General features: G+C 29.0%; 2 protein-coding genes across 2 annotated transcripts; both read left to right on the top strand.

Annotated features, from left to right (window-relative positions):
• The first annotated feature begins 16747 nt into the window (after positions 1-16747).
• LOC137818789 (ethylene-responsive transcription factor ERF069-like) lies at positions 16748-17869 on the top strand. The gene has a single exon (XM_068622398.1). It carries the CDS (start codon positions 16775-16777, stop codon positions 17555-17557), a length of 783 nt encoding a protein of 260 aa, XP_068478499.1. The 5' UTR covers positions 16748-16774; the 3' UTR covers positions 17558-17869.
• Positions 17870-26148: 8279 nt separating this feature from the next.
• LOC137812925 (uncharacterized) lies at positions 26149-27644 on the top strand. Its single transcript, XM_068615186.1, has 3 exons — positions 26149-26964; positions 27111-27254; positions 27435-27644. The coding sequence occupies exons 1-3, from the start codon at positions 26149-26151 to the stop codon at positions 27642-27644; spliced, it is 1170 nt and encodes a 389-aa protein (XP_068471287.1).

Genomic DNA, 27644 nt, shown 5'->3' on the forward strand with positions numbered 1-27644 from the left:
TCCATGTCTTTAATTTAAAACCAAATCAATTTAACAATGCGCATTCAATGGAAAAGTTGTCCACCATTTATGCTTCATTCTATGAATTAAATGTTATACAAACATGTTTTCTATCCTTAAAATATGTAATAAGTTTTGAAAATATTAAAAATCACGTTACATAATCTCTTAAAAGCATTGAAAAGAAAATATTTAATGTTAGTATAATATATAAATTCATGAACTCAAGTATGAGAAAAGAACGTCATGCATGATAAACTTAAATATATATAAAAAATGTAATCAATTTCATGCAATTTAATAGCACCATTCTTAAAGATGCGCTTCATTTTATTTCCTATGATTGTCTTTCCTTCTTAATATCAAGTTATGATATTGCAGAAAAATATCTTCTTGCTAGAACTAAATTATGTTAAGAACTAATTTTTTTAAACAATATTATATTTCAGTTAGGAAGGAGTATTTATAAAATTTCATCAATTTAAAGATTATTTAAGATACAGGTGATATATTAATCAATTATTCTTCATTCTATATTTAAGTTTGTATCATTGATTGTGCTCGAATTCTAATTTTGAAAAAGTTAGAAAATGATATTAGGATGAAAAGAACTTGTTGCCAAAGAATCTTTGATAAATGAACAAGATAGTTGGTTTAGGTTTTGTATAATTGATTTTGATCAAATTTTAATTTTGAAAAAGTCATAAAATATATTAAAATGTGTTTTGAGTAGGTATAAAAATAGATTTTAGTTTATTAAATGTGAGATCGATTTATTGAGTTCATAATCATTAATGAAAAACAATGATAATGAAATCTTGAATCGAGTAAGGGAGAAATAAGGTTCAAGAGTTTGAGAGAGTCATAGATAATATAAAAAGAGGATATTATAATGAATTAAACAAGAAATTATTTTTGTGAAAAAATGAAGAAGATATTGTTCTTTTGAAGAATAAAAAAAGAAGTTACAAGAAATAAAAAGTGTACAAAATATAATATTCTTGTGTGTCTTGCATTTCTTTTTCAATCTAATTCATACATAGAAAAATCCAAAATTGGTTTATTCGTACACTTTCTTAAAAAATCAAACTTGTATGAAAATAAACATAAAATACTTCTTTTAAAATCTAGTTGTTTTAATGAAATTTATTGTTTTAATTAGTTTTGTTTTTTATATTATTTTTATTTCACCTAAATTGAAAGTCTTAAGATTACCATTCTAAATTAAAAAAAAAAACTTACAATTTTGTATTTATTTTCTATTAAATAAAATTATACACTAAATTTCACGGAAAATACAATGAATAGAACTTACTACAAAAGAATTTTTGGTAGAAAAAATTATTGAATACGGGCTTAATGGTTACTTTTTATATGATTAAGATGACTCTTGAAGGTATGGGGGTGATTCAACCTAGTTTAAAGAAAAAGATAAATTCTTGTAGTTGAAATTTTAGTAATATAGAAAGATTTACAATAATATTAATTATCTTAAGATTTTAGTTAAAAATATTTTTATGTTATCTTATTCATGATGTCAACCATTAATAGATATATCTATGATACGTTATACTATTCAATTACTTATTACAAATAATATAAAATGAAGTAAATAATAGAATATTGAAGAGCCTTAATATCTATCTTTCCATTATTTCTCTATCTAATATATTTAAGTGATCTTATCTAAAGTTACATAAAGACAAATTGAGGCTAAAAAGCAAAGGGGTTTACTATTTGAACTTTGTAGAATACACAATTAATAGTAATCAAATGTATGAGTTTGACAATTTCTGCATAATAATAAACTCTTTAAATCAAGCTTAGCTACTTTTATTAGTGAGGTTGATGCTAAATGTAAAAAATAAGAAGTCAAATTTGTTTTTGAAAATATAAAGTATTTTTATGGGAATGAAATAGAATTGTTTGAGGTGAACAAGTTGTTTTGGAAAGTTGACCTCTCTGTGAAAGAATTACCGAATTTTGATAATGAAGATAAATGATGATCTATTTACAAAAGATTTTGCGATGCTCAAGTCAATAAGATTTTGCGACGCTCAAGTCATTGGTGTGATTCAAGTTTGGGAGAAGTTAGGAAAACAAAGGAGCATAAGGACACAATTCAAAAAAGAGTGTAATTCCTGTTGTTCAATAAATAAATAAATAAATAAATAAAAGTTGAAATAAAATAAGTTCAGGGTAAGATGGTATTTGATTTTAGTCTAATTTTTATATTGAAATAGGTAGAAGGCTAAGTTTATGAGTTGATCTAATTGATCGTTTTCAAGATGATTTTGACTTTGTTAATTAGAAAAACCAAGTTCCTTCTTAACCTAGCCACAATACAACCCATAAAAGTCCTTGTGATGATTGCATGCTTATGAAAGTTCTTGGCTCTTCAAACAAAAAGCAAAGTTGAATGTGGAATTAGTGGTGGAAGAGAGAAAAACACACATCCTTATACACTAGTGTGCTTAAGTGAAACACTTATCCTAGTGGTGAATAATTCACTTAGTTGATCTATTAGAAATCATATTAGTTCTTTTTGTCTTTTTTAACATTAGGTGTAAGCTTCTTTTTGTTTAGCCTAATGTTATCTTTGAATTTATCATTTACTTGATATGGATTTAGGTCTAATCCTCCATATGGTTGATTACAACAATCTAGAGATTGTAACAAATTTTTAGAAATTAATTGTATTTGATAATTACATACGCGCTAATGGTATGTCATTAGGCTACACATCACTCGATAAACTATGTTTCAAGATACCAACAAAAGGGAGAAAGAAGGAGAAAGATGGATGTAAGGTTATGAGTTTTTAAAATATTTATTTCATGGGTGTGATTTTAAATTTTATTTATTTCATGTTTAACAAAAAATTAAATTCAATAACTTACAAACAACTATGATATTGCATTCAAGAAAACATATCTTTTATTTGTTTAATTTTAAATTTCAAATGTTTGGTGGGATTCTACGTATTTAAATTTTGTATAAAACATATAAAATTCATATATATATTTTACACAAAATAAAGAAATTAAAAATGTCATTTCAAGATTTTGGTTTAAAAACATAACTTTCAAACCAATTTCACAAAAATAAAATTAAGTTTTTTTTAAACATTTATCTTTAAAACGGTGAAAAAATATTTTATATTATCATTCATTATAGTTCTTGTCATTATTATTTTATTCGTTATAATTGTTATAGTCATTTTTATTTTTCATAGTAATTATTGTCATAGTCATCGTTATCATATGAGAATGTTGATAACAATGAAGAGGAAGATGATGAAGACAATGATTAATATACAATTTTGTTAAATAATACTTTGTTAAATAATAATATAATATATTCATACACTCTTAAAAAAATAACTATCCTTACAACAACATTCAACACATTAATTTTTAATTGAAATCATATAATATTATAAAAAAAATAATATTTAATTTTTAAAAGATAAATAATTTTTAACACATAGAATATGTAACACCCCATTATTTACATATAACTATTACAATACCGGTTCTACGTATTTCTATACAAACTTGGAGTTTTTCAAAACATTCCTAATACATGATTAGGATTTATAGAAAAACAAATATTTACATATCCATAGCTCAAAATAAAACTCTGAAATCTCTAAGGCTTTCCTGCACCTGTATGGTCATCTGCTCGTGTACATAGTACAGTCATCGCAGTTTAAACACAACACAAAAAGCAAGGGTAAGCTAGTGAAAATAAAATTTTATAATATACGAAATTAAATTAAAAGAGAAAATCAAATTACATGGCCAATTTCTCAATTATTCGATCTTCTTCAAATTCCAACATAAATCAATCACATAGATCTCACATGGATCTACACATCCAAAATATTCAACAAACAACGTCTTCCGGAAGACCCGTATTAAGTAAGTCCTACCAGAGACTAACACCTGATCCAAAGATTACCAGCGAATCCAACAGAAAGGATCAGGGTAAGTTCAATACAACCCAAGACGTGCATCTCATATGTCAAGGTGTGCATGAACTCCCCCATCAGCTTCTCACCACCTGATATCTTAGTCTATGTGACTTAGATCATCAGTGAAGCACGAAGATCTCTGTTACCACATAGACATCAATACTTAATACACAACAAACATCAGTCCATACATTATCCCAAATGTATGAATTCAATTCCATACCATTCAGTCATACAATATCATTCAAAAATTGATCCACAATATTCAAAAGTCTATTTGACATGAAAAAAATAACACTTTAATACTAAATCATCAAAATATAATATTTTTACAAATTTAAATAATATATAAACAAACAACCCAATATATAAACACACAACATCCCTGCAAGAAAAATTGAATATTGGGACCACGACCCTTCCGAATTCAGATCTTTTATCCTAGGGTGCTATTAAAAATTAAATTTAGCTTCCCTTACCTCAATTGCTTGCTTTCCAAGCAACTTTTAGAATTTTATTCCCCACCGTTTGGATAAGCTTCAAGATTTATAGGCCTAATGCAAATTATCCAAACAGAAAAAAAATTCAGTATATAATAGAATAAGTTGAGAGGATTAAACTTCTCAACTGACCCCACCAAGATTGATGATTAAATCCTAAGGAAAAACAGAGAACAAAGGATATTTAGAGTAAAAATGAACTTACTCTGTTTAAAAATCTGATCGGGTAAAAATGTTCCTTAACTCCTCTGCTACAGCGTGGTATGATCAGATTCTAAAATAGATGAAGTTTGGGAGAGAAAATTAGGAGAGAGGGAGAGAATAGAATATGGAGAGAGAGAGAGAAAGAAGAAAAATGGTACTGTGGTGGTGGGAAAAATGTTTCTGTTGGTTTTAAAAAAGGCACGCTGTTACATTATCTCCAACCTCAAAAATTTTCGTCCTCGAAAATTAACTTACCAATATAGAGATTAGGATATGATGCTCGTATCTCCTCTTCAATTTCCCAAGTGGAGTCTCCAGATATGAGATCCCACAGTACTTTCATCATGGGAATACTTCTTCCACGAAGTTTGTGAATCTAAGATTTTGATTGGCTTCACTTCAAATGACAAATTTTCTTTCACTTGGATGGAATCAGACTCTAGAATGTGGCTAGGATCAGGTACATACTTTCTTAGTTGAGATACATGGAAAATATTGTGAATGTTAGCTAAAGGAGGAGGCAAAGCAATTTCATAAGCCACAGGACCTATTCTCCTGAGAATTTGATAAGGTCCTATGAACTTAGGAGCCAATTTCTTGGATTTGAGTGCTCTTCCTACACCAGTGAACGGTGTAACTCTCAAAAAGACATGCTCACCCGCATAGAATTCTAAAGGTCTTCTTCTTTGATCTGCATAAGATTTTTGCCTGCTAAGAGATGTTTTCAATCTTTCCTGAATCATTTTGACTTTCTCATTGGTTTGTTGTATTAATTCTGGTCCAATTAACACACTTTCACCATCCTGAAACCAGCACAAAGGTGTCATGCACTTTCTTCCATACAATGCCTCGAAAGGAGCCATTCCTATGCTAGCTTGGTAATTGTTATTGTAAGTGAACTCTACCAAAGGTAGAATTTCATCCCAACTGCCCAAATGATCTAACACACAAGTCCTAAGCAATCTGACTATTTCATCTATGTAAATTTGGGCCAACTTTTGCATAGAGATTCTCAAGTCTATAGGTAGGAAGTGTGTCGTCTTTGTCAACCTGTCCACTATGACCCAAACAGAGTCATGCTTCCTCAAAGTACGTGGTAAGTGGGTAACAAAATCCATTGAGATACTGTCCCACTTCCACACTGGAATGTCTAACTGAGTTAACATGCCTTCAGGTCGTTGATGTTCAATCTTTGATTTCTGACAAGTCAAGCAAGCAGCTACAAACTTAGCTACATCATTCTTCATGCCATGCCACCAATAAGACTTCTTGAGATCTTGATACATCTTGGTCATTCCTGGATGTAAACTGAGTTTGCTTTTATGACCTTCAGATAACACTGTTTGCTTTAGTTCATTATCCTCTGGTATACATATTCTATTTTTGAATCTCAAAATACCATCCACTCCTAAAGAGAAGTCTTTAGCTTTGTCAGTATTTAATAAGCCCATGAAGTTCTTCAATTTTGAATCTTCCAACTGCTTCTCCTTCACCTTCTCTAGAAATTCATTAGTTATAACAAATGTATTACAACTAATGCAATTTGAAGACATGGAAACCTCCAAATTCATACTCCTGAAATCTTCAATCAATGCTAGCTCTCTAATAATTTTTTTTCCTCTAATCATAAGCGACGACATTTGTATCTTTTTACGACTCAACGCATCTGCAACAACATTTGCCTTCCCAGGATGATATATTAGCTGGAAATCATAGTCTTTTAAAAATTCCATCAATCTCCTCTGCCTCATATTTAACTCCTTCTGATCAAACAAATACTTCAAGCTTTAATGATCACTGAACACATTAAAACTAACTCCGTAAAGAAAATGTCTCCATATTTTTAAAGCAAAGACAACTGCTGCCAATTCTAGATCATGAGTTAGATAATTTCTTTCATGCACCTTTAACTGACGAGAAGCGCAGGCAACAACTTTCTTATTCTGCATCAAAACACAACCCAATCCCTGATAGGAAGCATCACAGAAAACTTCAAAAGACTGATTGGTATCAGGGATTGTCAATACAGGAGCATTAGTCAACCTTCTTTTCAACTCTTCAAAGCTTCTCTCACATTGTTCAATCCATGCAAAAGGATGATCCTTTCTAGTCAATTGGGTCAAAGGAGCCACTATTTTAGAAAAGCCTTCTATAAATCTCCTGTAATATCTTGCTAACCCGACAAAGCTTCTAATTTCTATAACTGTTTTAGGACGCTCCCACTGAAGTACAACCTCCACTTTAGAAGAATCTACTGATATTCCCTGTGCAGAGATGACATGTCCTAAAAATTGTATTTCTGGAATCCAGAAGTCACATTTTGAAAGTTTAGCATATAACTGTTTTTCTCTCAAAATGTTCAGGACGGTTCTAAGATGTTTTGCATGTTCTTTCCTTGTACGAGAATAAATCAAGATGTCATCTATGAACACTACCACAAACTTATCAAGAAAAGGTCTGAATATTCGATTCATATAATCCATGAAAATAGTTGGAGCATTAGTCACACCAAATGGCATGACCAAAAATTCATAGTGACCATACCTTGATCTAAAAGCAGTCTTCTGAACATCTTCCGTTTTCACTGAAATTTGGTGATAACCTGAGCGCAAATCTATTTTAGAAAAGACAACTGCCCCATGCAACTGATCCATCAGATCATCAATTCTAGGAAGAGGATATTTATTCTTTATTGTTAACTTGTTTAATTGTCTATAATCTATGCATAGACGTGACGAACCATCCTTCTTCTTCACTAATAGCACTGGAGCTCCCCATGGAGAAACACTAGGTCGAATGAATTGCTTCTCCAATAAGTCTTCTAGTTGTTTCTTCAATTCAGCTAACTCTGCTGGTGCCATTCGGTATGGAGAAATTGACACGGGGCCTGCTCCGGGAATCAAGTCTATTGCAAACTATCTCTCTTTTTAGGTGGAAGTCCAGGAATCTCATCAGGAAATACATCCATAAACTCCTGAACTACAAATATATCTTTTTGTACTTTATCAGTAACTATAGAACAAGCCAAGAGCATAAAACATTCTGCACCTTCTTGTATCTCTCTCTCAAACTGATGAGCTGAGATAACCTGCATTCCTTCTAATTTAGGGAAAATTAACTTCTTCTGAGAACAATCTATAAGGATATGATTAGCAGACAACCAATCCATTCCCAATATAACCTCCAAATCTTTTAGAGGTATACAAATCATGTTGATCTTGTATCTCTGCCCATCTATAATTACTGGACACTCAGCACACATGGAAGAAGTTATTATAATACCTTCTGTTGGTGTAGATACCACCACCTCAAATTCTAATTCTCGGACTGGCAACTTAAGTTTCTTAGCACAATCAAAAGATATAAAAGAATGGGTTGCCCCATAATCAAACAATACAGATAATTGTGTTCCAAGGATAGAACAAATACCTCTAACAAGGCTATCAGACTGTGAAGCTTCAACTCCACTAATAACAAAAACTCTGCCAGCAACTTTGGGTTTTTGATTACTATTTTGTTGTACTTGTTGCACTCCGCCAGAATTTGGAGCTCCCAATTGGACACGATAGTCTTTTGTTGCATGACCATACCTGTGACATCTATCACATGTCACATTTGACACTGGATGAGGGCAAAATCTAACAACATGTGGCCCACCGCATCTAAAACATCTGAAACTAGGTGGTGATTGAGAACTGGGTCTTCCACTGCTATAAGATTGAGGTTTGAAATAAGGTTTCTTTCTATCTTCATATTTAGGCATGCTTTTAGAAGCTCCTCCCACTTGAGGCTTAGCAAGTATGCTACTAATTTTCAAACTCTCCACTACTTTTGCTTTCTCCACTAGAGCAAGGAAATCTCTAATGGACATAGGAATCACCACTTCTTTAAGTTCTTGCTTCAATCCAAACTCAAATTTTCTACATCTCCAAGCCTCAGTCATGGTCTGGGTGTAGAATCTAGCTAGGTGTTTGAACCTAGTAGCATATTCAGTGACTGGAAGATTTCCTTGTTCCAGCTGCATGAATTCAATTTCTTTTGCATACCTGACATTATCAGGAAAATACTCCTCCAGGAATCTTACTTTGAAGTTCTCCCAAGTGGCATCTTCTCCTCTGTCTTCCATCATTTGCTTCATGCCTATCCACCAGAATTCAGCTTCTTCAGTTAGTACATAAATGGCATAGGATAACTTTCTCTCTTCAGGGCATTGAGTAGCTTCAAAGATTCTTTCTATGTCTCTCACCCACTAGTCTGCTCCATCTGGATTTACCTTGCCATTAAATTTGGTCGGATTGTGTCTCAGAAAATCCTCCAGACTAAAGGTATGGGGTTGTTGATGAAGCTGAGATGCTTCAGCTGCTAATCTAGTAGTTTCTAATTGATGAAGGGTGGCCTGATGCTGTTGTGCCATAATAGCACTTTGTTGTTGCAAGGTTATTGCCATCATCTCTATTGCCCGAGCTAAGTTGGGCATATCTACTGGTGGAGGAGGAGTAAGTGGTCTACGTGCCATCTACTAAGCACGTAAAGAATTGGGTTAGAAATTACTAAAAATTTCCCACTACATCTTTAAGACAAATTAACTTAAAATAAATAATCACACAAAATTGATACAAAATCAATCAAGACTTATCTCTAAAATGTACTCTAACGGTTTAGAATTAAGATAGAAAATAATCTTGATCCAGTCATGAGTGTGCACCCTCACCACTCTATCAAGATTCTTTTCATTCTTAATACTTTCTTCTTTATTCATAAAAATTAATTTGACTCAAACACAAACAAGATTTCAAGAAAAACAACTTTGTCAAACATCTTATTAGAAACTTTTAACTAAGTCTTGAGGCTAGACTTAAACAAAAATCTACACGCAGGAGAAACAAAATAAACCCACTACCCTAAGGTTATCCTAAGGATGAACTGCTCTGATACCATTAAATGTAACACCCCATAATTTACATATAACTATTACAACTACGTATTTCTATACAAACTCGGAGTTTTTCAAAACATTCCTAATACATGATTAGGATTTATAGAAAAACAAATATTTACATATCCATAACTCAAAATAAAACTCTGAAATCTCTAAGGCTTTCCTGCACCTGTATGGTCATCTGCTCGTGTACATAGTACAGTCATCACAGTTTAAACACAACACAAAAAGCAAGGGTAAGCTAGTGAAAATAAAATTTTATAATATACGAAATTAAATTAAAAGAGAAAATCAAATTACATGGCCAATTTCTCAATTATTCGATCTTCTTCAAATTCCAACATAAATCAATCACATAGATCTCACATGGATCTACACATCCAAAATATTCAACAAACAACGTCTTCCGGAAGACCCGTATTAAGTAAGTCCTACCAGAGACTAACACCTGATCCAAAGATTACCAGCGAATCCAACAGAAAGGATCAGGGTAAGTTCAATACAACCCAAGCCGTGCATCTCATATGCCACGGTGTGCATGAACTCCCCCATCAGCTTCTCACCACCTGATATCTTAGTTTATGTGACTTAGATCATCAGTGAAGCACGGAGATCTCTGTTACCACATAGGCATCAATACTTAATACACAGCAAACATCAGTCCATACATTATCCCAAATGTATGAATTCAATTCCATACCATTCAGTCATACAATATCATTCAAAAATTGATCCACAATATTCAAAAGTCTATTTGACATGAAAAAAATAACACTTTAATACTAAATCATCAAAATATAATATTTTTACAAATTTAAATAATATATAAACAAACAACCCAATATATAAACACACAACATCCCTGCAAGAAAAATTGAATATTGGGACCACGGCCCTTCCGAATTCAGATCTTTTATCCTATGGTGCTATTAAAAATTAAATTTAGCTTCCCATACCTCAATTGCTTGCTTTCCAAGCAACTTTTAGAATTTTATTCCCCACCGTTTGGATAAGCTTCAAGATTTATAGGCCTAATGCAAATTATCCAAACAGAAAAAAAATTCAGTATATAATAGAATAAGTTGAGAGGATTAAACTTCTCAACTGACTCCACCAAGATTGATGATTAAATCCTAAGGAAAAACAAAGAACAAAAGATATTTAGAGTAAAAATAAACTTACTATGTTTAAAAATCTGATCGGGTAGAAATGTTCCTTAACTCCTCTGCTACAGCGTGGTATGATCAGATTCTAAAATAGATGAAGTTTGGGAAAGAAAATTAGGAGAGAGGGAGAGAATAGAATATGGAGAGAGAGAGAAAGAAGAAAAATGGTAGTGTGGTGGTGGGAAGAATGTTTCTGTTGGTTTTAAAAAAGGCACGCTGTTACATAATTTCTCCTACGGTGCAAGAATTTAAAAATATTTAACCTATTTTAATACTAACTTTTTATTTTTTTTAATATTTAATTTAGTTTTTATTTAAGTTTGTAAATTTGACCCTTATATTTAAATATTGTTTCAAACTTCTATCTCAATAATATGTGTGTATTTTTACGTGTGTTTGATAAAATTATTTTTAAAAAAAATTATATTTAACTTGTTTCGATATAATATTTTTAAATTTTAAATGTTTAGTGGAATTCTACGTATTTACAAGCCTACATACTAATTAGTTAGTTACTTGTTACAATTAACTAGATAAAAAAATAAAGAAATTATTTATAAAACATATAAAATTCTTATGCAACTTTAATACAAAATAAAGAGATCTAAAAATCTCATTGCAAGATTTGGTTTGAAAACATAATATATAAACAAATTCCACTTTTTTTTCAATCAATTACAAAATATTTATTTTTAAAAATGTATAAGAACATTTTATGTTATTATCATCATACTTCTAGTCAACATTATTGTAATCGTTATAATCATAATTGTTATCATCATCATTTTCATCTTTGTCAACATTGTTATTGTAGTTGTCATTTGTTACTGTCATCGTTATCACATGAGGATGTTGATAATAATTACAACTACGATAACAATAATGATGATAATTAAAACAATGATAAAGATGATGATAAAAACGACGACAAATATAATGACGACTTTGATAAATAATAATATAATATATTCATACACATTTTAAGAAATAAGTGCTTACAAATCGAATGAAAAAATAATCAGAAGTTTGTATTTGTAATTTTCTAAAAAATAACATATTCAAGTAAAAAATCTTACAACGATGTATACTTTATTCAATGCGTCAATTTTTACTTGAGATCATATAACATTAACAATACGAAAAAATAATAAAAATTTAAAAGATAGATAAATTTTAACAGATAGAATTTCACTTACTTTACGAGAATTTAAAAGTATTTAAATATTTTAATACTAGCTTTTTATTATTTAATTTAGTTTTTATTTAATTTTATAAATTTAACCTTCTTATTTAAAAATTGTTTAAAACTTCTATGTGTGTGCATTTTTACAGGTGTCTGATAAAATTATAATTTGAAAATATTATATAATTAATTTGTTTTGATATAATTGGAAATCATAGCTAGTTACACGTATTTAGGTCAAATTCATATCTTTTAGCTAAAAAGATAAATATCTATTTTTTTCATATTTTCCATAATAATTGGGTAACGATAATTCATATAATTGATATAATAATTAAAACTAGATACAAAATAAAAAAATATTTATAACACATAAAAAAATTCATATATAATTACCGTTAGTTAGTTGAAAAAAAATCTATATTTAAAAATATAAAGATGTGTATTTTTTATATTTTCCATGATATTATACTAACAATAGTATTCATATCTTTTGTTTTTTTTTTAAAGGTCCTTATAATTATTTGAGTGAGAGACATAAATTTATATAACTTTATCAAGGGATTATATAAATTTATAGATATACTTTTTTTTTCTCATTCTTCATTAAGGCTACGTGATTCTGTGACAGATAATTGAAAAATACAATGCCGTGTGACTTTCTAAAGGTAATTGAAAAATCAACTAAAATATGAGAAAACAAAATCAGTCAATTTTGTAATTCAGGATAAATGAACAAATTTTGAAAAAAAAAAAACTTACAAATGTGAGTATTTTTTTTCAAATTTACTTTTTTTTCCCTTTCTAAACAAGTTTTTTTTTTCTAAATCATAGACAAACCCGTTCTCATGAGAATTTATCATTTCACTTTACTTTACATTTTATGAAAATATTTCTTTTATTTTTATTTTATTTTATGAGCTTAAAACATATTATATATTTTTTTTATTAAGTTTGATGTGTGTATAGTTAGTCACAAATATTTTGGTATCATTTGTTTACCTTGGTGATCGTTATTTATAATATCTAATTTCATGACATCTCAATATGCTTCAACTCATAGTAGAAGAGACAATAGACTCTTTTGAGGGAGTAATTTAGACGACTATAAATAAAGATGAGAGAGAAAAAAATATAAAAATCAAACGGACTTTGATCAATAAGACAATGTTAGATTTAGAACAAGGACGATAAGATGATCCTATCGATGTGAAGCGCTGTTGGGGGCGAAGGTGGAAACAAAAACAAATTGGTGAAAGTAGGTTCACCGAGAAGTTAAGAATTTTACTTTAGCTCTAGATATCATCTTAAGAAATGAACTTTAAACTTAATTTATCCTTACAAAATCAAATTATAAAATAAGGTTTACGCCCACTTATATACTATAAATTGACCTTATCTCTAATGGACAATCTCCAACAACTATCAATTTTGAGCGTTTAATGGTGTAACCTCTTAGTTTATTAACCAACCTAAAACACTTATATTCTTTTTTCTTTTTGGTTCCTTGGAGGATGTAAGGTTTTACAATGCACATGATTTGTTAATTAAAGAAACTAATAAATAAATAACTTAATATCAAAGAACAAAATAATAATTGAGTTAAAGAGGAACAATTTCGTGATGATGACAATTCTATATAAACCACTAAAATAAAACAATGTTTCCTTTCTAACAAATATGTATGTTTCTTTGTCCTCCAAGAAAGAGAAATCATAAAATAGAGTATAAAAGAGAGAGTGATTTTTTAAGTCATTATTCATCTAATTGAATATCCATAGTAATGAAGAGTAATAAAAAATGTAAAAATACTCTCTTTTTAATTTATATGAGAAACATGTAATTATTAGGAAACCATCATATTTTTAAAATCACGTGTCTCTCCCTAGAATGAAAATAACAAAAAAATTGACAATCTTTGGAGAATGAGAAATCAAATGTTCTAATGTTTAGATTACTCTAACAAAATTTAATATATACACTCGTAAATAATATTTAAAAGGAAGAGAATAATTAAACAAACTACCAATTTTGTCATTATTAAGAGATAATTTATTAAGATACTTGGCTAGATTTTATACTAGAGGTCCTTTACGAACAGTCTTAAATTGTTTTCTTAATTTAAATTTGATCAATTACCTTTCAAACCTTTGTATATATATATAGTTTAAGTATATGATGCTTATTCATTTCTTTTTTTAAAAAATAAACAAGAACATGAAAAATTAAGACAGCATAAACTAGTGTAATGATAATAACAGATAATAACTTCTGTTTTGTTTTCATTCTTTGTTATTTTCCATCTTAATTTCGTTAAGTAAAATTACAATATAATAATGTTATTATTGGTGTTTTTCATCTATGAATATTTAAAGAATTTTTTTTTATGATAATATAATGCATGTAATATATATGTTTGGCTTTATAGTGATATGTAAATACAATAAGTAGAAAGATTTGATGATAGACTATAATATAAAAAAAATTGTGTAAAAAATAGGATTTTTTTAATTGACTTAAAAATGTGTTATGTACAATTTAATAAAATTTACAATTTTTAATATTTTACATGTATATTATTTGATTAGATGTATATTTATATTTTTAATATATTTTTTATATATTCAACGTTCTTATCTATTACTCCAGCACCCATGTTAAAAGCAACCTCAGTGCTTAATCTCATTTTTTTCTGCCTTACATAAGTGTTTTTTCTTTCTTGTTAGAGATTTGAAACTCTATTCCTGAAAAAAAAAAAAACTTATTTAAATATTCATGAAACTACCTTCTGGATAAGGGAAATTTGGAAAACTTGCAGTTTAATTTTTGTAGTTTATTGACTGAAAGATGTGTTAGAAAAATTCTCATTAAATATTTGGTGAATATACGGAAATAAATATATAAGTATAAGTAAACATGTTATTTCAAGATTCAAAATTATTTTTAAGACTTTTGTAAAACATTTCCCAAACAACTAAAATAAAAATACATTTATTTTAATTTATTTAAAAAACAATTAAATATATATTATATTTCTTTTTTATTAGCGAAAAATAAATAAAATATAAAAACATAGTCCTTATAAAAATCTATACTTCATTATCTAACATTTAATTCAGAGTTCATCAACAAATCTACACTAATGTACCAGAGTGCATAATTGTGCATAATTATGCAAAATAAACACACTATATACTGTGCATTTTTGTTTCTATAAACATGAGTGACATGTCCTTTGTTTAAAATTTTCAAATTTTGTTGATTTCCCTATATAAAGGAATTGGAAGAGACTGGTATAGAAAATGGAGGAAAAATATTAAAAGATATGTTTTTAGCTTTTAATTTCATAGATGTAATAAATAAATTTAGTTAAAGAATGAAAATGTTAATATTTTAACTTAACTTTAATTTTTATAATTTTTCTCTGGGAGAAATTGGATTTCTAAAATTAATTAACAATAATAAATATATATTAATTTTAAAAAATATTTTCTTTCTAAAATACATCATGCAAACGGTCAACTTAAACTTTGAATAACATCTATATATCTTTCAAATATATTAAGTTTGTTGGTCAAATCTGTCGTTTACATTTTTTTTTAAAAAATATAGAAACAATGAATATTTTCGATGTAAGAATAATACTCATAATTATAAATTGAAGACTTAATATTTTAGAATTTTTTTTTATTTTTTAAAAAATTATGCATTTTTATCAATAATTAAATAAAATATTAATTAAAATTGAGTCATATAAAACATTTTCAAAATTTGAAAATAAAATAAAAATAATATAACACTGAAAAATTGACACAAAATAAATTAACATCACTTATTATATATCTGGCAATGAAAAGTTATTATTATTACTATGCTTGATTCCGAAACCGAACCAACAAGAAGTGTATAGAATAATGTGCACACACCATTCTTCAAAATAACTTTTTCAGATATTAATTAAGACATTGACCTCTTCGCAGTTGAGTATGACTAACTAATAAAGTTTGTTAAAACGATGTAACTCTTCATGAGTATGTTTTTAAAAACTTAGATTTTAACCTATTTAATTGTTTTCTAAATCATTCTGAATTTAACTTATTCTATATATAAGTAATTTAAGTTAATAAAGATTGTACTCCTACCAACATTCTTTTTCACATATTTTTTATTATATATATAATATATTTCATATAACATAGAGACGTTATTCTATTTACTTTAAAATCATTAATTTTTTTAAACGGAAAAATAATTAGCTTTAAAAGTAGTCCTTAAAAATAATAATGACACAAAGATCGAGAGTTCCTTGCTGACCAAGGAAGCATATTACTTGTATCCCAAGAACTCACAATTGAATTCTAATTAATAAAAGAGGTAGTGTTGTATTTTTTTTTGCAAATCTTCTTTCAAATTCTCTGTTACTTTACCTATATTACATAAAATAAACAAATAGACCTAAAAATATAAAATTCATTCTACACTTACCATAATTTTTTTTTGAGAAATAAATAAATTTATTTTGAGAAATAATATTAGATCAATGATGCTTCACACCATTTTTATTCATTTATATACCTAAAAAAATATTATTATTTTGAAAAACAATTATAAAAGTGTTTTTTACTTGTTAAACAAACTTTAATAATTCTTAATATTAAGGCGATAATATTTTTTAATATTCAAAGCATTGATATTTAAAGAAAAGGAAACAAAGTGGAACTAGAAACATAAACATGCTATAAAACGAAGATTCTCTTCCAAAACATCATTCTTAAGGTAGAATACTACTTTGTCTTTCTTGTTGCCATGGAACATGAGCAGAAAACCATCACCACCAAGTTTGTGAAATCCAAATTCTTCTTCCCCAAAGTTATTCGCATTTCAGCAACTGATCAAAACGCCACAGATTCCTCTAGCGAGGAAGAAGACGAAGAAGGGAGGTTTCTTCAACTTCGTAGAGTTAAAAAAGTGGTTAATGAGATAAGAATTGTGCATGCAGACGAAACAAAAGAACACGACAACAATAGTTGTTATTGTTGTTCAACCAAATACAATGAAAGTATGGAACAACAACACCACCATCAACAAAGACAGAATATTAAAGGACACAAGTTTCGCGGCGTGCGCCAGCGGCCTTGGGGACGTTGGGCCGCCGAGATAAGAGACCCTTTCCGGCGAAAGCGAGTGTGGCTTGGAACCTTCGACACCGCGGAAGAAGCTGCTATGGTTTACGACAGAGCTGCTATAAGCTTCAGAGGTGCCGATGCTGTAACTAATCTCATCAAACCGCCGCTAAAAGACAGCGAAAGTGTTGTTAAACGGACGAGTTGTTACGGATGTGCCTCACCCACTTCGGTTCTCTTGTTCCAGCCTTGGATGGAACCTTTGTCTTCGGAAGAAACCTTCAAAGAAGAAGTGTTTGATGGATTAAAAGATGAAGTTGATAGTTTCTTGTTTTCTGATCATGCTCTTTATTATGATCAACCTCTTCCTACTATGTTTTCAGACGTTGATGTTTCATTGGATGAGGATCTTGAATCATGTAAATGGGATGTAGATAGTTATTTCACTGATGATCCTTTTCACTAAGGAGATGTGGATTGTTTCTGACGAACTGGTTGGATATTCTTTTTGTTTTCTGTGAGATTTTGTATTGCTGAGTGAGAATTTTAGTCTTCAAGGGAGGACTGAGTAATTGTTAATCTGCAAGTTTAGTTTCTGCGCCAGAAAGTTATGTCTTTGCATTTAGTTTATCCAAAAAGCATGTTACCATGGAACATGATAACAAACTGTGGTAAATTTATTATTTTTTTTTCTCTGAGACGAATCTGTTTTGTGTTACTGAGAGAGAATTTCAGTGTTCTTGGCAGGGCTGATAAGTGTTAGTTTATGAATTTAGTTTCTTTAGAACAAAATTGTATCTTCGTATTTAGTTTATTCAAAAGGATGTTCTTTTTCTATGTTCTATGAAGAATTTTTATATAAGCAGATTACAGTGTAGTTCATTTTGTTATCTGCTAAGTTTTGATTGATTTTTTGGTTGGGAGATTTTTTTTTATGCATTGTCAAAGGTTTTGGACCTACCATATGGCATTATGCATAAAGTGAGTCCACATGTCATGTTCAATGGTTGGCCACCTTAGTGCTTCAGGACCACACATACTGCATCTAGGACTCTTGGCTTTTTCTACCAAAATGTTTGTGGTGTGATGATCTACAGATAGCATTTCATTGGCATGTTTGAAGGCCTACCATTAATGTTAAATTCACTTTCTCATGCACTTTGCCATGTTTGAAGGACTACATAGACCTGCATTATAAAAAATTTGGTTCTGATACTTCCAAACATCACATCTTAAAACTGAGGCATGCAAGTTGGTGTGATTTACATGTAGTTTTAAATCACAAGGTATAAATCCTTAAAAGTGTAGAGACCATTTTGAAACTTTTATTACCTGGTGAAAAAAGGTTTGATCTTTTTTAATGAAGTTTGGATTCAAGCTCTCTGAATAAAAAAATTATCCAACTCAAATCAAAATAGCGAAAATTCAATGTGGTCATGTATGAAGATAGAGGGTTTAAGAAAAAAAGATGAATAATGAATCAACTGTTCAGTGTATTTTTTTCAAATAATTTGTGTTTTCCTTCAACTTTGAAATTTCCTCATATGAAGAAAGTATAGGGGTTTCACCCAAATGACTAAGATATTCATGTGTTCTGATTCTGTGGCTCTACAGAAAAGGTGTTCACAAAAGGGACCAATGACATGCTTCATCATTAATTTGATTACATGCCTTTTAAACCACAGGCATGCAAGTTGCTCTGATTTGGATATCATTCCCTCCCAGTTCATGGATCTGACAAAGAAAAATTTTCCTCTTTAATTCTTGCACTCTAATCCATTTTTTCTGCAGAAGGTTGACTGAGCTTTGAAATCCCTTTGTTCATAGAAGATTGATTCAGCAAGCAAGTTGTTGCAGTTTCATGAAAAAAAGTAACTTTTGCACCACCTTTTAATCTAGAATTAAATAAGTACAATAACTGCTGATCCTTCCTACCTCTTCCTTTCCAATGTTCCAATGTTTTTGTCTGAAGAAATTAAGATTCATGGTTTCTAGATTCTTGGACAGAAGGCCTATTTAAGGGTCAAGTCAAGGCAATCAGTTACAATATTTTAATATTTTCATGGTTTTTGTTCTAATTCACATAGTACACCTTTGTATCTACTTCCATAGTTTCTCTTTTGAAAAGAACATCCACATGGAATTCTTCACAAGGTCACACCCATAATAGCTTATATCCTTGTCTTGTTCTTCAGTAGATTCATTCTACCATATGTTAAAGAGCTTAAGAAAGTGAATTTAACTTTATTTTTAATCATCTTAATTAGATTTTCTTTTACCACTATAAAAAAAATTAAAATTATTTTTCGCAAGTTGGTAGTCTTTTCACTAAAAGAAAATCAATAAATAAAAACAAATTTTAAGATCATATTATTACTTACTACATTAATAAAATTAAATATTATTTTAAAGATAAAAGTATTATTGATATTAAAAATAGTTTTTATTATTAATTAAAAATTTAAACTAATTTTTAAATTGATATCTAATTAGCTACCAAGATTTTAGCTATTAATATTAGAATCTAAATTAATTCTTACTAAAATTTTAGCTATTAATATTAAAATCTAAATTAATTATTACCAAGATTTTGACTATTAACATTATAATCTAAATTAATTAACAGTTAAAATTTTGATAGCTAATTAAATATTAATTTAAAAATTAATTTAAATTTTTTTATTAATAATAGAAACTAGTTTAGATACTAATAATTTTTTAATCTGTAAAATATTATCTAATTTATCAATCAAAATATAAATATAAATATAGTAACTAATTATTTTTGTTTCTAAAATGATTTTTTTATTTAATATTTTTCTTATTTTTTAAATAGATATTGAGCCTAATTTCTTATTTAGTAACTTAGTCATCTTAACACATAACTAATACGGATCACAATGATCCATCTCATCAAATGTTTATTTTGTCACCATATGAATAACAATTTAAAAATTATCTGTAATTTTTTTTATATTAGTATGTACAGGCTAATACCAAGCATATTTTTTAAAGTAAAAAGTAAGCAAAAAAATTGTTTTGTGAACTCTGGACATATAAACATTATTAATAATTAAAAAGTGGTGAAAATAACCACTTTATCCATTTTTTTGAATTATTATTAATAAAAGTGTAAAATTTTGGGAATAAATAAAATTATTTGAATATATGAAAATGCTATGCGTTGACTAGAAAGTACCCAAATAAATATGGTCAAAGTCCCACACACAGTATTATGTGTGGCTGGCAATGAAGTGTCTAAGGGGCCTACCATTTGTGAACATGAAAGGTGGACTCAACATTAAGCCTAGTGCTTGGTTGGTTGGTCCAAAATTGAAGGACAATGTCAATGACTAGTGAAAAGTATCCCAACAAAATATCACAACATGGGTGTTAAGAATACCACAATTTGCTTAATTAAGCTTTCTCCAACATTAAAAGTATGTAGAAACAAATTTTTGAACAAACTATATATTTATAAATTTAATTTAACAATTGATGTAGTATAATTTTTTTTATTGATTCTTGATTTATATGTTGTAAACAGTTTGAAAAGATCCAATATTTTTTACTTGATTAATATCACACATAAAGTATATTATGCTTTCAAGAAATTTTAATTTATGTGCCCTTCATTTTGTCATTTAAGTGCATACATAGATTTAATTTGACCGCTTTTAGTGGGATATTTATGTGAATTGCACTTTAAATTTTTGTGAAAAAAAGAAATGAGAATTTTTTTTAATGCACATATATATATATATATATTAATCAAGTTTAAAATAATAGTTTTTTAAATGGGATAAAACGATACTTTTCATAAAAGGATGAGATATAAATGCATGTGAGAAATAATTTCGTATGGGATAATTTGGAAAATGGATTAAAGTTGGACAAATATATGTTGCGTGTTTAAACATAGTAACAAGTAAAAACACTTTCTTAGAACTTATATATCAATCAAATAAAATACTTTTTATGATGGATTGGAATAAAAAAAAGTTTGAATCATTGCACAAATGTTATATTGTGTGGTATCATGATACAAAGTGAAGGATGTGTTTGATATTTTTTCTTAAAAATGGAACGATAGGCCCTCCTTAAAATTGTCATGTTATTGTCCAATAATTACGAGGTTCAAGTTGTTTGCTAGTGGTCATGATATAAAAAATAACTTACATTGCATGCAAATGGAAGAAATACTTATAGACAATTTTCACATCCAAGTGATTCTCCTTAGTGTAAGAAAATTGACCAACTTTTCTAATTTTTGGGAGTGAGGCACGAAACTTTAGAGTTGGATTGGATACAAAATGAAATCACAAAATTAGATCATCAACAAGTGTTCAAAAACAAATCCAATAACAAAAATTAAAACTCAAAAAGATCGGATCGTCTAGCACAATCTGTTATAGATATTGAAGAAAAAACCTTAATTGTACAAAACCTCAGATGAATTGAGAAATCACAAGAGAATTAACTCATAAGATTTTAGCTTTCCACACCAAGGAAAAACAAAAACAATTACAAAGAAGAAAATAAAACTAAGTCTAGAGTGTGTTGTGTGGTGCTCGAGTCCCCATTTGTTCTTCCTATGAAGTTTCTATTTATAGGTTTCTTATCTTATTGTAATTATTGCAATTCTATTTAGTGGTTTTCGGTTACCTAACCTTAGGTTCTTTTCTGTTACCATAGTTAGTTTCCGTTTCTTATTTTTTTTTATTCAAAGTCTTCCTCTGTTGATTGTACTCTCATTGAATGAGAATACAAAGTATGAGTAATGAAGATTATCCATCATCTGCTACGTAAGGTTTTCATTTTTTTCCAACTACAAACTGTAATACCGTTGTCTTTATGGTATCAGAGCAAGTTGAAGAACCTGCTCTGTTTTCGCTGTGCTCATCTCCGTTAATCCTCCTATTTCTATTTTGTGTGTTCTTGTTCATTCTTGCTTTTTCATGGCTTCCTCAACCGTCAAGAATGATGATCCCGAGCCTAAGATTTCTGAAGTCAATGTTTTCAAGGATCCTTCTGGAGATCCCTCTAGTGCTTATTACCTTCACCCCGATGAGAACCCTGGAGTTGTTCTTGTTCATCCTCAACTTAGTGAGCAAAATTACCATTCTTTGAGTAGGAATATGAGAAGAGCGCTCTTTTCGAAGAACAAATTAAAATTCGTTAATGGTAGTATTGACATGCCGGAGTGCCATGATCCTCTGTTTGAAGCACGAGAGAGGTGTAATGTCAAGAATCTTGGATCAATCGCACCTTGTCTACACAAATTGTCGATAGTGTGGTTTACATAGACATTGCAAAGAATCTCTGGGATGATTTGAAGGAATGTTTTTCAAGAGGCAACCATTTTCGATCTTCGATTTACTCCAAGAAATTCACTCCATCAAACAAGGTGAGAGAAAAAATAAAGCTACACAATTCTATTAGGCCCAATACATGGCCAAAAAATAAGCCCAATATAAAACCCAAATACAAGCCTAAACAAGACTCAAATACACCTATACAAATTTACAAGCCAAAATAAAGCTATACTACTCTATACAAGTTTACAAGACTAAGAAGATGAAAAAGACTCTAGAAATGGATGCTCTAATCAAAGCTATATCTTCTTCAATCTTCTTAGTCCAAAGTTATGGTGGCTTGATGGTCCTCCATCATACCCTCCCTTGTGAGAAAGATTTGTCCTCAGATTTGAAAGATGCTTAGGGGCAACCACCTTTTATTTGTTATTTCCCCCCTGAATCAAATGTCAATCTACAATAGATATCAAAGAAATATAAGATAATCTTATTGAATAAAATAAAATTAAAACAAAAGAAAAAAGAAAAAAAATATGGCCCTTCATTTTTATAAAAGTTTTGGAAAGAAGAAATAGGTCTATTTTGAAAAATATTTTTGTTCCCTTTGTGTTGTTCATTGTCCAAGCTAGACAACATCACAAAATGTTGTTTTTGAGATTTTTGTGAAAAAGAATTAGCATTATATAATTGAAAAGAAAAATTCAAAATATTGCAATCCCTCTTTAAGGATTCTTTCTCAACTGTGCTTGTAGAAGTTGTCATAAAAGACTCTTCTTCTTTGCTAGTTTCCTCTTCTTATTTTTCAGTCAAATCTTTAATTGACTTTTCTGGGGGGATACCTATATCCGGTTCAATTCCATACACTTTTTTTTTTCAAACACATCATCACAAGATTTTTTAATGCAAGATAAAATATTATCAATATCTGGTTCAGCTCCAGACAAAAAACTTATCTATTTTTCTCATGAGAATTTTCTCTAATATTAGCTTAACTTATTTTTATATGTATGTTTAATCAAGTGCTACCTTTATTTTGTTGTAAATTTGCAAGAAACTTTTTTCTGACATGAACTATTTTAAATATACATTAGTGTTATACCTATTTAAATATTATGTATATTTATAATAAAATGTAGAAGTAATGATGCTTGCGTCTGGCTAGACTAAGTATAACCTCGCATTTGTTTAGTCAAATGATACTGCATATGTTAAGTCAACAAGCTATAAGCCTTTGTCTCTTTCGGTCAGACGAAACTATAAAAAAAAATTCAATCATTATTTTTATTTATTTACTCAATTAATTGATTTCAACAAAAGATTATTTCATTATATATTCTCATTTTTTCTTTTATGATTTATTTTCTCACCTCACATAAGCATTGTTCCATGAATTTGGTAACAAATAAAAATGGAAAAACAATCAAATTTGAGTTTATTGTAGCCAAATCACTATTTCTTTCAAATTTTATTGAAAAATAACTATGACTTAATTGAAATGCACAATGTTAAAAAGCAGAGAGAAATGAAGCAATTATTAACATTGTGAAATAAAATATGAATCCATGTTAAGATTTATGATAGAAAATAAAATGTAAATACAAGCATCATATTCAACAAAATGTTATGCATTTGAAAGCTAACTATATGTATGCATTAGACACAAGAATTTATAGCGTTTTTCATTCACTTTTCCTCTTCTACAATTATTTATCAAACTGTTAAATAAAATATAAATACATGTTATGTATCATAGAAAGTGGTATGAGAATACAAAATGTTATGCATGTACCGATATCAGGAACATGAATAAAGATCAAATGTAGATGCATATTTGAATATAATGTGTGAAGTGATACGTGAATGCAAATTTTTATGCATTTGAAATCTAACTACATAGTGATATCAATAAATATAAATATAAAAATGTTTGTTTATATGTACAATGCAAAATGGTATAAGAATACAAAAATGTCATGTATTTCAAAATTAATAAATGGTTTCATCGATATAAACAATGATTAATTAATATGAAAGATAAAGAAATCAAACGAACTTTATTTCTATCCTAAAAGGTGTAAAAGAAAAGCTATTTTATAGTCTATGAACTTTTTTATATATTTTCATAGGTGTCTACAAATAATCTCACGGACCTATAGAGCTTAAGTTTGCCTTAAAAACATATGATAGACATTCTAGCATAGGGTATATCAAGAAGAAGAAAACTCTAGATGAGGTGATAATACAACTAAGCTTTAAAAATATTTCCAATAACAATAAAGGAAATATTTTTCAATTTTGAACTTTTTAAAATTAAATAATGTGTCGTGACAACTTTCTCACCATTCCTTATGGAAAAGTGATTTGAGTAAGTAGACTTTTTGTGAAGCCTTTAACACTCTCTTAAGGAAAAAACTTAAGGGAACATTTTCAATTTAGTTGACTTTTGAAGGATAAGAGAGTGTTTTTAAGAAGTAATTTATATCTCATTAAATTACATTAGTTTTTACAAGATATAAGTGAAGTTATTTATAAAATATGATATCTTTCCTTCCACTCTAGCCTATATGATGCAAGACTAAGCTTCATGTTGGATGACACTTTGGAGAACTTCATGACTTCATTTTTTGAACTCCTTTAAAGGTCTCTTGCAAGTGATATGGGACTTCTGTTTGAGTTTCACTTTACTCGGTTTTGCCTCCTTGACCCAAATGAATGTCCAAACTTTAAATAAACTAAAGTCCAAATCTATTTACAAATCTACTATCTAAAAACTAAAAAAAATTAAACCTACACAAATATTTACAAGAGACTAAGAAGTAGAAAATTTAGCATTCTTCTTTCCCAACAACTAGGTTATTATTATTTCTTGTTCTTTAAAGCTCTCTCCTATTCAATTTTCTTAGTTTTGGAGCTTTTAGCAAGATGACTTGTCATAATATTTTTATTAAAAAAATATAACTTTGTATTTTTTAAATTCATCTCTTTTTATTATTATTTTAATATTTCAAATTTTCATTTTTTTCAAGTTAATTATACTATATTATTTGTAATATTCTTATCATTACCTTTATCTAACTGAAATTTTTCATTTTCATCTATTAAAAAGTATTTAAGTTAAAACATACAGTCATACAATGTATAAATATTGGTAGTTAAGAAAAAAAGGCCACAAAGAAGAAATCATCATAAGTTTTTCCAAACAAATTGTTAATTAAGTTGTTTTTACACCTACAAATAGCTATATAAGCTTTTGAATAGTTTTGTACATTTGTAAAACTAGGTCACCATATGTTATTTTGGGTTTAAAGTAAATTGAAAAACACCTTTTACATCCAACAAATAGAGACAACCAATGTCGATTCAAAAATTTGGCTACGCCAGATACACCATTATTGAGCCATCTACCATATATAAAACTAGCAACTAATTTCATATACACATACATTTACCCGCTTTAAAATTTCACACATCTTTAGCTAAGATCAAATGATCACCATCATGAGTCATTTATCTTTTTCTTATATGGTATGCTATTTTTATTATTAATATTCTATTACTTTACCCTTTCTTTTCAATCTTATTTGATTCACATGTTTTCACAACATTTGTATAAATCATTTACAAGTTTATCAAATGAATGACCCTAAATACATCTATTCATGGCTAATGTTACTGGTGTCTGGTGTGTGTGCAGGTTAATATGAGGACTATCTCTAAACTAACAATGATTTTTATATCAACAATGATATTGCTCTTTGGCACAACGCACTCGGTTGTTTTAGAGTCTGATGAGAATCATATAAAATCAGCTACTTTTTTGTCTGAACAATTTGAAGTGGGACCAGGAAAAGTTGCAGTGAAAACATTATTTGATATTGACTTTCCAAAGGGTCATATTGGCGTCAAGAGTTTTGACGTTGAAGTAGTTGATGAAGATGGTAATTCTGTACCTTTATATGAAACTTACCTTCATCATTGGTTTGCTGTAAAATATATTGAAAATATTACCATGTCACAATACATTAAAAAATCTCACGACCTTCGTAATGGTATTGAGTATGAAAGAAATGATGGTGCTTGCCAAGGTTTTTTGCTTCCACATTATTGGGGCTTGGGAGGAGAATCACGAGGAACATCCTCAAATCTTCCAGATCCTTTTGCAGTCGAATTAGGTAATCCTACAAAAATAAAGCATGGGTTTAAAGAAAAATGGTTATTTAGCATAATGGTTATTGATACACGTGGCGCATATGATAGAAAAGGTTGTTCAGAGTGTAGGTGTAAGCTTTTAAATCTCCCAAAGGACTTTTACAATGTCACAATGGACATTAATGGTAACTTATTGTCTAGAAATTATAAAGGAGGACTATTTTGTTGTCAAGATAACTTACAATGCAAATTAAGAAATGGTTTTCATGGCCCAACGAGAAAGCTTTCCCTAAGATACAAAATAAGGTGGGTTGATTGGGATGAACACCAAGTCCCTCTTAAGTTCTATATACTTGATTCAGCTGATCGTGTAAGATCAAATGGTTCTACACCAATTCATGATTGCCAGGTACATTATTTATTCAATATATACCATACTTTACAAATGATAAGCTAAATTTTGAAACTGACTTATATTCCAAACAAAAATATTAGGCTATTAATTACTCTTTTCGTGGGTAAGTGAATAACATAAATTTCTCAATTTTGTTATAGGTAGAATATACTATTCCAAGAATTCATGACAGTGACTCCCCTCATGTTAAGAAAGCAAACATCCCAATGACAAAAGGTGGTTATCTTATATATGGCACTGCTCATATGCACACCGGTGTTGCGAATGCTACCTTATATGGACAGGTAATATTTGATATTTGTTGGTGTTCCTATATAGTCTATAACATGTAGATCAACTTATGCTAAATTTTGTGTGATTCATATATTCATTAGTAATAAATTTTGCTGATAAATTCTATACCTTTGTAAGAAATTGACTATTTTAATGCATCTTCTCTATATTTATGGTTTTGCTTATCTTAGGATGGAAGGGTTTTATGCACTTCAAGTCCAAAATACGGAACAGGAAAAGAAGCAGGAAATGAAAATGGTTACCTAGTTGGAATGTCAGTTTGTTATCCAAAACCAGGTTCTATTCAGATTAAAGATGGTGAAATTCTAACAATAGAATCGAGATATGAAAACAAGTTTCGTACTGGGGCTATGGGGCATTTCTACATTTACTTGGCGTAA

The sequence above is a fragment of the Phaseolus vulgaris genome, chromosome 10, assembly GCF_000499845.2.
Source record: "Phaseolus vulgaris cultivar G19833 chromosome 10, P. vulgaris v2.0, whole genome shotgun sequence".
Lineage (NCBI taxonomy): Eukaryota > Viridiplantae > Streptophyta > Magnoliopsida > Fabales > Fabaceae > Phaseolus > Phaseolus vulgaris.

Excerpts from the sequence above, each read along its gene's own strand:
- LOC137818789 (XM_068622398.1), top strand. The coding sequence starts at position 16,775 with ATGGAACATGAGCAGAAAACCATCACCACCAAGTTTGTGAAATCCAAA.
- LOC137812925 (XM_068615186.1), top strand. The coding sequence starts at position 26,149 with ATGATATTGCTCTTTGGCACAACGCACTCGGTTGTTTTAGAGTCTGAT. Across the intron at positions 26,965-27,110 it reads CACCAATTCATGATTGCCAG|GTAGAATATACTATTCCAAG; the intron begins GTACATTATTTA and ends ATTTTGTTATAG. Across the intron at positions 27,255-27,434 it reads ATGCTACCTTATATGGACAG|GATGGAAGGGTTTTATGCAC; the intron begins GTAATATTTGAT and ends TGCTTATCTTAG.